Source organism: Xyrauchen texanus, chromosome 28, assembly GCF_025860055.1.
Source record: "Xyrauchen texanus isolate HMW12.3.18 chromosome 28, RBS_HiC_50CHRs, whole genome shotgun sequence".
Taxonomy (NCBI): Eukaryota; Metazoa; Chordata; class Actinopteri; order Cypriniformes; family Catostomidae; genus Xyrauchen; species Xyrauchen texanus.
Window position 1 is genome coordinate 32,827,401 of NC_068303.1, and position 17,025 is coordinate 32,844,425.

At 40.5% G+C, this 17,025-nt stretch overlaps 2 protein-coding genes across 5 annotated transcripts in view; one reads left to right on the forward strand and one right to left on the reverse strand.

Annotated features, from left to right (window-relative positions):
- Positions 1-3,853, reverse strand: part of rad51b (RAD51 paralog B) — a 67,326-nt gene extending 63,473 nt beyond the window's left edge. For 2 of the 4 annotated variants that reach the window (XM_052096248.1, XM_052096243.1), the window contains exon 1: positions 3,494-3,853. The gene's annotated coding sequence lies outside the window, so the exon portion shown is untranslated. Of the gene's footprint in view, positions 1-3,472 lie in introns of all 4 variants that reach the window. The other 2 variants (XM_052096246.1, XM_052096247.1) reach the window with 2 other exon arrangements.
- On the forward strand, positions 2,279-15,394 carry crip2l (cysteine-rich protein 2-like). The gene is made up of 8 exons (XM_052096249.1): positions 2,279-2,445; positions 8,853-8,947; positions 12,062-12,119; positions 12,409-12,543; positions 13,219-13,287; positions 13,479-13,573; positions 14,621-14,678; positions 14,784-15,394. The coding sequence occupies exons 1-8, from the start codon at positions 2,403-2,405 to the stop codon at positions 14,846-14,848; spliced, it is 618 nt and encodes a 205-aa protein (XP_051952209.1). The 5' UTR covers positions 2,279-2,402; the 3' UTR covers positions 14,849-15,394.
- The last annotated feature ends 1,631 nt before the right edge of the window (positions 15,395-17,025 follow it).

Genomic DNA, 17,025 nt, shown 5'->3' on the forward strand with positions numbered 1-17,025 from the left:
ATTCTGGATCATTTGCAGAGGATTCTTGGCATTCTAGCTGTCAGTTTGTTCAGATACTCCGGTGACATTTCACTCCACGCTTCCTGTAGCACTTGCTATAGATGTGGCTGTCTTGTCGGGCACTTCTCACGCACATTACAGTCTAGCTGATCCCATAAAGCTCAATGGAGTTAAGATCCATAACACTCTTTTCCAATTATCTGTTATCCAATGACTGTGTGTCTTTTCCTCTCTAACCTTTTCTTTTTGTTTTTCTGTTTCAAAAGTGGCTTTTTCTTTGCAATTCTTCCAATGAGGCCTGCACCCCTGAGTCTTCTCTTACTGTTGTACATGAAACTGGTGTTGAGCGGGTAGAATTCAATGAAGCTGTCAGCTGAGTACATGTGAGGCGTCTATTTCTCAAACTAGAGATCCTGATGTACTTATTCTCTTTAGTTGTACATCTGGCCTTCCACATCTCTTTCTGTCCTTGATAGAGCCAGCTGTTGAAAACTGTAGTGTTGTCTTTGAAGACTGTAGTGTACACCTTTGTATGAAATCTTCAGATTTTTGTTTTAAGCACTGTGTATCCTTCATTCCTTAAAACAATGATTGACTGATGAGTTGTTCCTTTTATTGCCATTTTTAATCTAATATTCACCGTAAGACATGCCAGTCTATTGCATACTGTGGCAACTCATATACAAACACAAAGACATTGTTAATCTTCATTTAATGAACCAAACAGCTTTTAGCTGTGTTTGATGTAATGGCAAGTGATTTTCTAGTTCCAAATTAGAAATTTATCATGATTACTCAAGGATAAGGAGTTGGAGTGAAGGCTGCTGGAAATGGGGTCTGTCTAGATTTTATTAAAGATTACTTTTTCAAATAGTGATGATGCTGTTTTTTACATCAATAATGTCCTGACTATACTTTATGAGCAGCAGAATGCCACTTTGGTGAATTAAAGTAACAATTTCCATCAGAAACAGCAAAGACTGTACATTATTCCAAACTTTTGGTCGCCAGTGTAACTGTAATTAACTTGCTTTCTGTGTGCTTTCATAAAGTATACAAATCCAAAAAGTGGAAAACAGACACAAATTATGCTTATTTTAGGAAAACAGCATCTCTTTTGGGATTCTAAGTGCCTCTGTAAGTAAAGAAAAAACCAATACCGGATGTGTTTACACAGCAACTATTAAGGAATACAAATACAACATACAAGATAAGGCTGAAACTCTGTTGATATTAGCTTACATTTTAAGCAGAATGGGAATTCCACGAATCATAAAGCTTAAACATTCTTAACTAAATCAATCATTCAAAGCCACTGTTTAAAGTTATTTGTGCCCGACGACATCATCCAACTGTTTCCGTCTAAGGTAAATGGCCCTTCTTGTTCATTATCAGCCAAATATTTGTTCAGTTGATTTTGAAATTCTGTAAATCACGTTGCTATGGCATACAGGGTGTCAAAAGAAAAGATACTTTGAAAATATCAGTGAGAGAACGCAGCCTCAGCCACCATTCACTTTTAATGTATGGAATGCAAAAAGATGCAATGAAAGTGAATGATGACTGAGGCTGTCAGTCCCTAACATTATCCCTAACATATTTTTTCTGCTCAGTGGAAGAAAGAAAGTCATGTGGTTTAGAACAACATGGGTTTTAGTACAATACTGTGAATGACGTCAGAATTTGAATTGTTGGGTGAACTATTTCTTTAATATTTGAAAGAGGAAGGGCTCCACCGAATCAAGTCTAAATGTGTCCCTGACACCTAAAATGATGGCACCGTCATATAGAATGCCATGAAAGATATGCAATCATGTCGGCCTGTGTGATGCTGGAATCTAAATTAGCACATTGAGTAATGACATAGAAGCAGGGTTTGAGTGACATTTATATCATATCCATTCAAAAATGAATAAATTAAATAGAATGCATTTAAATAATTGAGAAGGTCACACAGTCATATTTGCATGTGATCAGAATTTCAGTGTTATGCATCTTCCTGCTGGAAATAAAATTAGAAAGTACAGACAGTCTGCATCCCTCCTACAGACAGACAGACAGACAGACAGACAGACAGACAGACAGACAGACAGACAGACAGATAGACAGACAGACAGACAGACAGACAGATAGATAGATAGATAGATAGATAGATAGATAGATAGATAGATAGATAGATAGATAGATAGATAGAGTGCGGGTGAGTGTGCTGACGTAGCTCAATGAAATGAAGGGTGCGCACGTTGAATTGCCCTCTGACGTCATAGAGGGAGGATCCGCGCGCTGGCTGTATTGAAAGGGAGGATGCGCTCGCGCTTTGAGCATCGCTGAGATCGAGACAGTGCCATTTGTTAAATCTAAATACAAGATAATACCTTGAAGCGTGTAGCTTTTTATGGAACATGGCATCAAAATGTCCAAAATGTGACAAAACAGTTTATTTTGGTAAGTGGTGCTTTTTTTCCGATCCTTTTAGCAATGTCACTAGGTTAAAACAATGCCCACGCTGGGCGAAATTATTGTCTGCAACCTATTTGTTGTTAATTTAGTTGTCTGAATTATGTCTATAGTGGTTTGCATTATAGACAATAGATAATATATTGTTCAGTACATAATAGAGTGTGCATTGTGCTTAATATTAATTGGCTATTTATGAGGGAACGATATTTTCACTGAATGAATTCCGTTTTATGATTAAGATTCGTCCATTTGCATTACAGACGCTGAAATATAATCATGCAATTTTATCTACCTTTGTCGGCTTAGATTTGCGATGAATGCTACAGTGAATATTTACAGTTGCATATGCATATTGAAAAGAAATCAAATATGAATATAAGATTATTGCAGAATTAATAATGCATTGAAGTATGAAATGCTAAATTGTGGTGGTTGAGAGTAGGCTATTTTTGAAACGGGCACCCTAACCCATCTCAGACACAGACCCAAATAGCATTAGTTTAATTTAATTGAATAGGTGTGACTGAAATTAGGTGTCTTTTCAATTTCAGACAAAACTTCCATGTTTGATGGATAATAATTGACAATATATGTACACCTGAACAGAGTTAGTGTGAACAGCCATTAGTGAATGAAGTGAATTTAATTAGTAGCATATCCACAAATACACCACCACAGATTCAGAGGCATAAACTGCTTACTACTGTAGATCAGCCATGCAGTCAAAATCTGATTTGACCCATTTTTAGAATCTGGTAAATTCTTGCTACACTTTTTTGTCCAGTCTACACATTATTTATTAGCCGTTTGCTTTCCATTTCCATTCCTAGAAAGCCTCCTGTGAATGGGGTGTGTGCCACATTTTGTTTCAAACAGAGCTCTTCTTCTTTTTCATTATTTTCTTCCTCATCCTCTTCTCATTTTAATATATAAGCAGAGAGATTATTTTAAACTGTAGGTGTCATCTGGCATTTTCCCCACAATGTAATTAGTCATTAATTAGACATTATACTGTATGTAGCTGTACTTCCACGGCTCTGCCAGCCTCTGCTCCGCTCTCAGAGTCTTCCACGGCTCTGCCAGCCTCTGCTCGCCCCTCAGAGCCCTCGCGGCCTCCGCCTCTCGAGTCTCCCAAGGCTCCTCCTCCCAAGCCTCCCAGGGCTCCTCTCAAGCCTCCCAGGGCTCTTCCTCTCGAGCCTCCTAAGGCTCCTCCTCTCGAGCCTCCCAGAGCTCTACCTCCCAAGCCCCCCAGGGTTCTGCCTTTCAAGTCTCTCAAGCCTCCCGGGGCTCCTCCTCTCGAGCCTCTCAGGGCTTCTCCTCTCGAGTCTTTCAGGGCTCCCCCTCCCAAGCCTCTCAGGGCTTCTCCTCTCGAGTCTTTCAGGGCTCCCCCTCCCAAGCCTCTCAGGGCTTCTCCTCTCGAGTCTCTCAGGGCTCCTCCCCCCTCAAGCCTCTCAGGGCTTCCCCTCTCGAGTCTTTCAGGGCTCCTCCTCCCCTCGAGCCTCTCAGGGCTCCGTCCCTCGAGTCTTTCATGGCTCCACACCTCGAGCCTCTCAGGGCTCCGTCCCTCGAGTCTTTCATGGCTCCACCCCTTAAGCCTCTCACGGCTTTGCCTCTCGAGTCTCTCAGGGCTCCTCCTCCCCTCGAGCCTCTCAGGGCTCCGTCCCTCGAGTCTTTCATGGCTCCACCCCTCAAGCCTCTCATGGCTTCATCTCTCGAGTCTTCCAGGGCCCCACCTCTAGAGCCTCTCGAGTCTTCCACAACCTTTTTCCCCGAGCCTCTCACGGCTCTACTACCAGAGACTCCAGAGCTTCCTAGGGCTCCGCCTCTCGAGCCTCCTACGGCTCCACCTCCCAAGCCCCTCACGGCTCTGCTCCCAAAGACTCCAGAGCTTTCTATGGCTCCGCCTCTCGGGCCTCCTACGGCTCTACCCCCCGAGACTACAGAGCCTGCCAGGTCGTCGCCTCGGGGACCTCCCACGGCGCCACCTCCATTGGCTCCACCTCCTGAGCCTTCCAGGCCTTCCCCCCTAAAGCCTCCATCGGCTCCACCTCCAGAGCCTTTCAGGCCTTCGCCCCTAAAGCCTCCTTCGGCTCCACCTCCAGAGCCTTCCAGAACCCCACCTCCAGAGCCGCCTACAGTGCCGCCTCTGACGGCACCGCCTTTCACGGCTCAGCCCGGACTTCCTGACCCTCTCCCTGTCCTGTGGCCTCTTGCCTGGCCTCCGGACCCTATTCCTGTCCGGTGGTCACCTTCCAGACCCCCGGACCCAGTCCCTGTCCTCCAGTCGCCTTCCAGACCCCCGACCCTGTCTCTGCCCTACGGCTGCCCCCTAGATCTCCCGACCACCCGCCTGTCCGCTATGTTCCCCCAGACCTTGCCTTGATACTGCCCATTGACCCCATGGACTGTCTCATTTCCCTCTGTGCCCCTTGGACTGCCCTCAATTTTGTTTGTGTGTTTTGTGGGTTGTCTGTTCAGGGTTTTTTGTTTGTTGGGTTCGTACAGCACCACTTCCTCGCAACCGAGCGGCCATCAGGAGCCGTCCGTTTTAGAGGGGAGTACTGTCACGAACCCCGCCTCGCTCCGCCCCTCGAGCTTCCACGCTCGTTCCGCCCTCGAGCTCCCACGCTCGTTCCGCCCTCGAGCTCGCGACGCTCTTTTTGCTCGCTCGAGCCCTCACGGCCACTTTGCTCCTACTGGCTCACATGCTCGTAGGCAATCTCCCTTCCTCGAGTTTCTCACGCGTTTCCAATCCCCCAGAACATTATGACCACCTGCACTCGCGTCATCTGCACTCCTGCACATTAGTTTCACCTGCACTCGTTTCATCACCTGTCATGGTTTACACCTGCACTTGCCCCTATATATATCACTACCCTTTCGTCTCACGGTTGTTGGTTATTGTATTTAGTTTCCGTGTCTTTGCCCCTGCTAGTCTCGTCTAGTTTTGACCTCCTCTCGTTCACCTCTTAGCTTGCCAGCTCCCCTTGTTCCCCTGTCTTTTGCTCCCACTTGTTATTCTTATTCTGATTACCCCGGCTTTGACCCCCTACGCTCTCGTTGACCACTCTCTCCTGAATTTGCCCCTTTACCCTATCTTGATTCCCCGGCTTCGATTTAACGCTCACCCTGACCATTCTTCACTGGATTTGCCCTGTTTTTGTACTGTTGCCTGCTTTGTTGGAATAAAGCAGTTTTCTCCGACATTGTGACTGTCTCGTCTTGTGTTTGTGTGTGCGGGTTACACACACAGACTCAGAGACACTGATTCGGGTCCCATGGAAACCATGAAGTAATTGCATTCACCAAATCAATAAATGGGTTTCCATTCATGTATATCAATCCACATTTTGGGATATTGCATGAAAACTACTGGATGGAAATACCAAGATGTGAATAAAATTGTTTATATTTTTCATTCGATATTAAGAAATATGCATAAACTATGATGGAAACACATTAACCGAATAAACTATATTGAATTTATTAGGAATACAAGATGGACATAAAAAAGTAATGTGACTGAATATCTCGTTCATAACAGGACAAACCAGTGGACCAATCATCACATCTGAAATGTTGCTTTGGTCAACCTGTAATAATGGTGTCCTAAAACTCTGCAAAGAGTTTGTGAAGCTATTTAATATTAACTTAAACTTTGTCAAAGAGCAGGTTTATTGACACTTTGAAAAATATCCTACGGATCGATCTGAACAGCAAAGACATATGGAAGGAGGAACACACACACATAGTGCTCCCAGAACTGTGTGATGTGGTGCCGCTCCCAGAAATGAGACAAAGTTCTTTACAGTGTTTTGTCTGTGTGCCGTAACTGGGAGTATTTTAGTGATGAAAGAGTCACAGTTGCAACAATTTCCCCAGAAATACTTTTTTTATTTATTATTTATTTGATTTTTTTTTTCTCTCCCAATTTGGAATGCCCAATTCCCACTACTTAGTAGGTCCTCATGGTGGCGCATTTACTCACCTCAATCCGGGTGGCGGAGGACAAGTCTCAGTTGCCTCAGCTTCTGAGACACTCAATCTGCGCATCTTATCATGTGGCTCACTGTGCAAGACACAGCGGAGACTCCCAGCACTGGAGGCTCATGCTACTGGATGCTCCACGATTCACGCACAGCTTACCACGTGCCTCGTTGTGAGTGAGAACCCCTAACTGACCACGAGGAGGTTACCCCATGTGACTCTACCCTCACTAGCAACCGGGCCAATTTGGTTACTTAAGAGACCTGAGTCACTCAGCATGCCCTGGATTCAAACTCGCGACTCCAGAGGTGGTAGTCAGTGTCAATACTCGCTGAGCTACCCAGGCCCCCCAGAAATTACAATTTAGTTTTTTTTTAACACATGGTATGGAAACACGGTTTTATTCGGACATTGTTTTTGTGATATTATGGTTTTTCACATATATTAAATTCACAACTTGGATGGAAACATAGCTAATAATGAGCACGTTTCAGAAGTTGCACTGTCTTTCTAAGATTACTTTTTTACTCTATTGACATTTAGGATGTTGTTGGGGCATATGGTTAATAAAATAATAATTCCTGTTAACTTTAGTACATTTTTGTAATTTACAATAAAAATACAAACAATTTTGTCACTGTGGACATTTGACCTCAACATCACTTCCAGCTTCGGCCATTGGGGGCAGTGGTTTCGATTTTGGTAAGCACATTTCAATTTCAGCAGCAGAACTTTTTGACCTGTGGCTGATTGTACAGTCTAACGCTTTAGTTTTTTTTGGTGTATCTTAAAGTATTCAGCTATTTTAAGTAATATTTTGAATAAAAAAGCAATTAATTTAGACGTTACCTCATGAAGCACATTTTTAGGTTAACATTTTGTTTTCAGTGTATTTTCTGCTTGAATTTTTTGAAAGTTTGATCTAAAAGTTTATTGTGTGGTTCTTTGTTCTTGTCTCAAGTGATGAGCGCACTGCTCTGTGGGCAATGACTAATGAGGGTGTTCTGTGCTCCCTGAGGCATGTGCCTGGAATATTCCGGGCTGGATCTGACAGAAGACAGATTTGATAAGAACCTTTCACTTCATAAGAGTGTTTCTCTGCCCTCCACCTCTCCCAGATATCTTCTGAGGCAGTAATCAGAGATGGAAACTTTATTGAACATTAGGTTTCACATCGCTGCGTGGGCTCAGTCACTCACATTAAGATGTTAATTGACAAAACCATCACAAGACTAAAAGGATAAGCACATTCAGTGGTCTAGGATAGCCTGGTAGACAGTTTTTTGTGCTGACGAGACATAGCTGGTACACAAACCACCATTTCATTACAGTGATTGCAAGACAACACCATATTGGTTTGGTCAAAAACCCTAATTATTTCTACAGTTAATTCAGCCCAAATTGCAAAACATAAATACTCCATTGAGACTTTGTTCTGTAGATGAGAGTTTATTCAACGTTGACACTTATGGACTTCGAGGAAGTAAAGTCTCATTAAAATATTTTTAAAACTTTACTAAATGTCCAATAGACTATGAACATTTATTTCTGTTATGTCTGATTTATGTCAGCTTTGTCATTGTTTTTCTGAAAGTCATGAAAATGCCAACCAATTTGATTTGATTTCCATCAAATCTCAAATTTTGTACTGGGTTAACTCTTTCCCTGCCAGCGTTTTAAAAAAAAAGTTGCCAGCCACCGCCAGGGTTTTTGACGATTTTCGCTAAACTTTAATGGCCCGCAGAATATTTTCGTCCATGAATATATTTTATTTTATTTTATCTTCATTTGTACTTTTTTTGTTGCGACTTCAACAGAGGTAGGTTTTGTCAAAAAACAACATTTCAGACAAAAAGCTGAGAAAAAGGCATGTTTATGTCTGATATTTTGAGCTTCTCATACTCCACTTCTTCATGTTTGAGATGATCGCAGTCTGTTTCTTTGATCAAAGAGTTGCGTACTCTTTCAAAACATGCGCAGGGGTCTTCCTTACCGTATAACACCTAAAACACGGAAACCCGGAAAATTCCGTGTTTGGCGGGGAAAGTAAGGCTAAAACCATAAAATCTATACATAAAAGTAATTTCATGAGAACCAAAAATAAAAGTATCCTTTTTTCTTTTGCTACCATGCACACATATATTTCCTTGCAAATGTAGTTATTATGTAAAAGCGCTGAGATTTTCCATGCACTGTTAAAGTAAGATTGCCTGTAGAATAACTGCAGTACAACTGGTATGATAAAAACTCATTTAATGGAGTTATTATATGTCTTTCAGAATACTTTGAAACATAATTTAAACACATTATTATTCAAAGAGACACCTCTTAAACCGTCTTCTTAATGTTAAAATCTTCAAATAAATGTTGATCTGCAAAATGGGATATGTCTATGTGTCTCACAGCGGAGAAAGTGACATCTCTGGGGAAAGACTGGCACAAATTCTGTCTGAAGTGTGAACGCTGTAACAAGACCCTGAATCCAGGAGGACATGCAGAGGTGAGAGGAAGAAAAGCAAAGCACAAAAAGAAAGAAAGTGATCAGATATATCAGCTAAGGACCCCATAAAATGGTTTGAAAAATGCAATCCTCTTTAGTTTTCAGTTTTCATTCCTGTGATGATGAATTTCCTGTTGAAGTTGGGGTGGGACATGTCAAAAAGCAAAATAAAAAAAAGCATTTAGTTTACATTACAGCCATGAACTTGAATTGCTCTTTGCTATTACATGCCAAAAGTAGGTGGTATAAGGGGCAGGGGACATTTGAATACACCCCTGAATGCAAGATGAGTGATCAATATTTTTGGTTCATTTTTTTTAGAAGAGAAAGACAGTAAATATATATTCTAAACTATTTCTTAACTTTTTCTCAACTTGTTGCTCCGACCTCATCAAGTTCAGTGATTGCACTCAGCTGCATATTATCACAAATGCAGATTGTAATCCAGAGTGATTCTGTCACCAAGCGTTTTTCCTGGGGTTCTCCTACTCTATGAAAACAGCAAGCGGAGGCACTACAGTTTGTTGTTACGGAAAGTCATTTCTTTATTCACTGGAAGCTGTGTATGTACATACGTGTACACATCCTAAATCATTCTAATACAATTTTTTATGTCCGTACAGTACTCCTGTTTATATTTCAGTGAGCTCCACGTGACAAGAAATCAGAGAGAGTGAGGTGTGGAGACTCGTTATGTCTGTCACTCCTTAACCATTTTGTATCCACAAGTGTGACATACCTGTCACGATTCACTGTTGTCTCGTGACTTCCTTTCTAACGCTACAATACCTCTGACTGAAGAGAGTGAGATCTCAGCAAAACAGTTGGCAAGTGTGCACTTACACCAATGGGACACTGTATGTGACTCAAAGGGTGTGACCAGGACTTTGGACACATTACCTTCTCTGGGCTCCAGATCGGATTTTGACAACCCCGGTCCAAACTCTTATTAGAGTTGTTAAACGACAAGGCCTAAAGGGACCTAACACATTTGTCTGATGCCAAAGTGATTAGTAGCGCAGCCTTTAACAAGAGTATGTGTAAGCTTACCCCCTTTAATGGCTCAAATGGCGAACCACATTTAAAGTGCAGTGCTAAGTCCAAACCGGGACAGTAGTGGGGAGAGAGTGTCTTAGCAGTCTCACACCACACAAGATGTACATACCAGGAGGTGTTTGCCAACAGACAAACCACCAAAGAGGTTATGCCTGGTTGCTATGGCAGTGATGTTTGCTTTAAGTCCTGCGTCCAAGGGCTCTGCTAAGAAGTAGAGTATCATTGCACAGAGCAACGTGCTGGGTCCTTACCACGGTAGGAACACCAGTCATCAAAAAGTCACAATTTTAAGGCATACAGCCACCCCGTCATGGGGGCCCTGATCTATAGAATGGTGTCTGCTTCTAGGTGCCGAAGACTGGACAACCGTCACACAGGATATGATTGACACATTCCCGCCCTACGTTGGACGCATCTGCCCTGACAACTTTGCGTCTGGCCACACTGCCGAACTCAGTGCCCTTCTAATAGAACACGGGCATTCTTTATATAGGTAGCAAGGCTAAACAATGGAGCATTATGGGTAGATGTTAGAGACAATGTCGCCACATTTGATGAAGGACCCTCAAGTTTACCTAAATTTGGAGAGGCCTCAATTATAATAAGCCTAGAGGGGTTACAGCAGCCGCAGTGGCAAACCTAAAACCCGCTGGAACTGGTGCAGTGGTAAGGCTACCACTGGCTTGAACTGGAGTTTAGATTGAGTGCATTCATCGTTCAGATGCGCAGACATGGCCACCGAGTCGTGTTTCATTCCAAGAAGGAAACTTGCAGACTGGGCACCAACACGATTTTTGTTTAGGTAGTTCAATACATGGATAAAAATCTTAATAATGGCCTATGATGATAGGCTATCTGCACATGAAAGAATGCATCTTTCAGACTGATTGACACAAACCAGTCCAGAGGACGGACGTGAAACAAATTCTTTTGAATAGACAGAGACTTTGTGATTGTCCGATTCAAGTGTCTTAAGTCCATTATAGGCTGTAGCCCACCATCCTTCTTGGTTCTAGCAGAAAATAGTGGCTTTAGAAGTCTTTCTGTACACCGGTATGCTACCTAATGTATCTTTGGTGACAAGACATTGTCCCTCTGAGCGCAAAATTGGTACCTTCCGCATCGTGAAGCTGTTAAAGCGAGGATGGGCCGGGTCGTGATTCCGTACACCCAGCCCCTAATTAGGCAGATGAAGCCCGAAAGGGATAAGGCCAATGGGAGATGGCAGTGCGACAGAGAGAGAGTTACGGACAGCTGTCCGACACCTGTGTGTGTGTTTGACTTTTTGGTTATTAAACTATTATTTATATTATTAAGCCGGTTCTCGCCTCCTCCTTTCCCTTTTACCTCGTTACAGAAGTGTTTTGAGTTTCATGAGTTCATAGTGAACGGAATCAGTCTCACCAAGTGCCGCTTGTAAAACAGAGAGAAGATAGGAGATTGACTCATTGAAATTCTGATGATGTGGCATTGTGCCCAGGCTTATATGTGCGTGACATAAATGTATGGTGGCGGAGCAACACTTGTCACCTGCCAATATGTACAGTAATTGCTGTGATTTGACGGGGTTTCAAAGATTGGTACTCCTGAGAGGAGCTCCAACAGAGTCAGCTACTGACGCAGCATCAAAGTGACCGATTTGAAAGGGAACTCCAGTTTTGATTTTATGTGGTTAAAAAGATAATACAAAAAAATAACATTCTAATATTAAATATTACTTATTATAGATTTAAAGAACTCTGGCATTTTAGCTCGGTTACATTGTCATGTAAATTCACTTACGAAAATGGATGTTTCATATTCTAAATCTAGATAATGATGTAGATTATTCACAGTTTCCACTGCACTGGGTAACACATTGTTATCTGAAAAGCAAAGAGCCTTAGTGTTAAACAAATATCATCTGTAAAGTAAGCTATTTGCTCTTTAGATGTTGAGAATATTGCATACTTTAATCTTTTGACAGCATGGATGTTAATTTTTGATGACAACTGACTAGGATATCAGGAACTGGATGCCTAATTAATTTCAGTGATGTGTTTTGTCCTCTGTTCACAGCATGATGGGAAACCATACTGCCACAAGCCATGCTATGCTGCCCTCTATGGACCAAAAGGTGCAGTATGTCTAATTAGTGTCTGGAATAACCCTGTTCTTAATTTGTGGCACTTGCAGGATCAACAATTGGTTCAACATCTTGATTCAATCTCTGAACTTCATATGGATTGAAGCATAAACTCTGCATGAATTTACAAGCCATTTTCAATGTGTTGAGATAATGAAATGCATGCACAAGCCAAGATAGGCTTGCTTGTCTCCCAGCTTGGTCAGGAAATTTCATTTTTATCAGGGAAGTGACGATATTGCCTTAAAGACTTAAGAAGGTTAATCTTGTTTTTCTGTAGGTGTAAATATCGGTGGGGCCGGCGCATATGTGTATGATACACCTGTGAACGATACCCCTGCCCCCATTGCCATGGAAACCCAGGTCAAATCTGAAGAGAAGAAAGCATCTGCTCCTACGAGGGGTCCAGTGAAGGGTGAGTTCTTCAGAAATATCTTGCTCTGCTATAGTAATATACCTCCTAATGCAGTGGACATGTACTTAATGGTCACTTACTGATAATGAGAATTGTTTTTATGGTAACGAATTGTGGTAAGAATGTAATAGTGTCATCATAAATGTGCAAAACAGTTATAGTGGTAAAATATAATTAAAATACTTATTGCTCATACTTAAGTTGATGGATTTGAACAAACGCCTTACTCGAAGTATTACACTTTGTGACATGATGAATGATACCTCAAATCGTGCGGCTTGTTGAAAAGAGGTGTCCTACTGCTTGTCTAAGCAATTGAAATTACGATTTGTGCCTGATGGAAGATAAAATAGTCTGAAAAATCTCTAAGACCAGTGTTATATTGAGGGACTAGAATATCACAGAGACTTGGTCCAGTAAGCAACTACTTAGCTACCATACTGAACAACTTAGCACCCATCAAGTAATGCCCAAGGAACAACCCCCAAACTTCATAACAACCGCATAGCAACAGAAAATGTAAAAATCGAATTCTTCTTTCTATGACATCGAAAAGGAAGATAATATTGAATTCCTTGTTGTATTTTCTCATGATTACTACATTTATGGTAATTCAATGTATATATACTACATGTGAATGATTGTTTTATACCAAATTCTTTTGGTTTTCTCCAGCTGCAAGCTTCAGTTCATTCTCTGGTGAGCCAAACATCTGCCCAAGGTGCAACAAAACAGTGTACTTTGGTAAGCACTGACATTCAGACACCAGATATGGACTTGAGCTGGAAATGTGTATCATTGACACGCAATGAACTACATCACATGTGCTGTGCATATCACTTATGTGTATACAGCAATGCCGAGAAATACTTCAGCATTTATTGAGGTTGCCTGATGCTTACTAAAGTGCCTGTGATTCCTTCTTTGTGTTTCAGCTGAAAAGGTCACCTCCCTGGGTAAAGACTGGCACAGACCTTGTCTGCGATGTGAGAGGTGCAGTAAGACTCTGGCCCCAGGCAGCCATGCTGAGGTTAGTGTGAATTTACAATATATCCCTGTAAATCCTTACAGTGTATGCTTGCTTTTACAGTATGTTCAGTTACTTGTTTTGTCATGATCAGAGTTATTTGTGTAATCCAAAGTCGTTTGTGAATTGTCACCAATGTTGAGTTCAGTGTGCCATTATGCCGAGTGTTGATATCTGTGTGTGCCATATTAAATATTCAGCTCACCACAATAGCACTGGAAAAAACACCCCCTTAATTGTTTTGAAAAATATATTTTTTTTCTGTAGCCTACTATAATGTTCAATATTGGCACTTGTGGTGTAGTGTGCAAGTTTTGATTAGACTTAGTCAATCACTAAGCTTAGCTTATACACTCAAAAAATGAAGTCATTGCCCTTAATTGAATTTGTGAATGTTTAATGCTCTAATGCATTAAACAACACTTAATATTAACACTTGTTCACCCCATCCAGTCCCATGCAAAGCATGCATGGAAATCCCCAGCCCAGTTTCTTCAGTGCTACAAAAAGTATTTATGTAGTCCCAACTCAAATGGATTAAGTAAACGTACATTTTACACATGTAACTGAATAGAACGCAAGGAAATCAAATTGGCGAAATGTTCTAGAATTGTGTTTCTGTAGTTCATTTACGTTGTGCATGTAAACCAGTTGTGATCTATTGTAATACTATTTAAACTGGCTTGGTGAAATGTTAAAATTAAATAAGCTCCAAATTCCCACTAATCAGCATAATGATGACTTCAAATGAAACGCAACTATTTACACAATTATCCCATGATGCAGCACAATATGGTTACTTTTAACAGTCATTTGTTGTTATATGACAGTAAACAACCTAGCCTGTGTTCATTTAAAAGTAAAATTATGAAAGCTGTATTTTATTGTCAGAAACGAGTGTTAAATCATGTAAAATTCTGGCAATATTTTAAATTGATGTAAAATAGAACAGCTTAAATGAAAGACTTCATCATTTATCATCTATCAGGCAGATATCATGTAAATATCATAAAGGTACATTGTGTCCATGGTTTCTGTTTTAAACTGCAGCACAACGGCCAGCCCTACTGCCATAAACCATGTTACGCTGTTCTCTATGGGCCAAAAGGTACATTTTCCAATTTTATTCTTCAGATATTTATAGAAAGAGTTCTGTCAGTGTAATATTCAGAACAATAAAATAGCCTGATGTTGTTTCACTTTCTTTGTTCAGGAGTAAACACCGGAGGTGTTGGCAGTTACATATATGAGGACCCAAACACTGAAAGCCAGCCCTGAAAACCACCACAATTAATTACACCAGCATTATCTGCACCCTTAGATTCAAACTTCTCTCTTCCTTAAAGTCAACTTCCTCTTTTTTTTAAGTCTAAACTTATCATGTTAATCTATAGAGTGCCACTACATATTACCATACTGACATGAGCTATATTATTACTACTTACTAACAGGAATATGTGTCTAGCCTTTCTGCTGTATTAATATAGGTTTTATATATTTTAAAGAATGTTGTTGAGACGTTAAGCTGTTTTTTGTGTTTTTTGTGACATTAACAGCTTAAATTATTATTTATTTATTTTTATTGAATTTTTGGTCGTTTTCTCTTCTACCGTGGTTTAGATGTGTAGCATTTTAGAAATCTGCTTTAATATAACTTATTGACTGCATCTGGTTTCTGAACTTCTTTTTCTGAACTGAAGATCTGTTTATGTATTAAAAATATTTGTATTGGTAATTAAAAAAGTATTGTTAAATGTGTTAAATTGTTTTATTTCATTTCAGTTGTAGAATGTTGAAAATAAAAAAAAACAAATAAAAAACGAGAGAGAAACTAATGATTACATCACTTTACATTTATAAGACAATTGTGGGTTTACTTGTCTGTGTACAAAATGACTCTCAGGTTTATTTGTTTGCACTTGCCCTAGACATATATTTGTGTATACTCTTTGTTTTTGTTTTTTTACATTATACACGTAAATGTTTTTGACATGATATGTTTGACACAATACATTTCTAGTGACTATTTTTTGCAGAGAAATACAGTACCTAGGACCTGTTCCAAAAGTGATACAAAAGGCCCATATATTTACCATCAGAAAATATGGGAAAATAAATATAGATCTTAACTAACTTTAGAGTTCAGTAAAATAAAACACTAAAATAATACATAAATTAGAATATGTTGACTAATTAATCTCTTGTAAATTTTGACAATGACCTTATATATATATATATAAATAGGAAATAGAACACAACAGTGATAGCCCACTTTTTCAGCCGTCTGGGTTTCGGAAGTGTATTTCCCCATTAATTTCTTCCATAGACTTTTAATAAAATCCTTCATAAGAAAAGTTGTGAGCCATGAGCCAAACCAACCAGCTCCGATGTGAATCACACAGTGGCGGATTTAGGCATGGGCGACATTGGCATCTTGTGGGGGGCAGCACTAGGCGGCGTTTTGACGCTGGTTTCGCCCAGGGTGCCGAACAAGCTAGAACCACTACTGGAATAACAACATCACTAACTTTAACTTGAGGCAAAAAAGTATTTGAAAATCAGACATAAAGACAAAGGTACAAGGCTGTGTTCTTACCGTCTTTACTAAGGGCATGGACTACAATCCCATGAAGCATTGCGAATGATGTCATTGACATCTGAAAATTGAATGAACTTGATGTTTTTAAGGCACAGTTGGGGGCATTTACCATTTGCATTGATCGCCTCAGTACATTACTGTATAAATAGCACTCTCTGTCCGTGGGTGTGATCACATTAGAGATAATTAGCTGAGCCAAGAAAAATTGTACATCGCTTTGTTTCATACAGATTACATTGCAGGAGAATATTTGTTTTAAATTTGAATTGTTTTATTTAAAAGTAGACATTTTAAGCTTTCTTTAGACATATTTTCATGTTTGTGTGATAAGTATTCGCAGAGTTTCAGTTCCTTTTTTTGACATGTTTCAAATATATGCTCGCAAACACGGAGACTGCTGACAGCTCACCCTTTTTATTTTCTTTATTTTATAAAAGCACAAGGTTTTTTTTGTTATTGTGAGTGTAAACAAATAAAAGTAGACCCTTTATAGTCTCTAATGATGTCTTACACTTATCTGTATGCCCCAAAATGATGGAGAATTTTATGTTGTTTCCACTGTAATGACGAAAAAATCCAGCAGGACGCACCGGCACGTCTGTCGACCCCAGAGGGTTAAAGGTCATCAATTATGCTAGTGTACTTTCAAATGCTGACAACATTTGTTTTCAGAAGATACAAGCATTTCAAATCAGCAGACATTCTCTTCCAGCTTGACTGACCGAGGCACAGTCATAACGACACGTAGTGCCTGAGAAACTTTGTCCAATCAAATGAGAACACTCCCTCCCCCTAGAGTGTCTGGCTTTGTTCTAACTGGCGCTCATCATGCTTTCGCAGGGTACTTCGAAAGGAG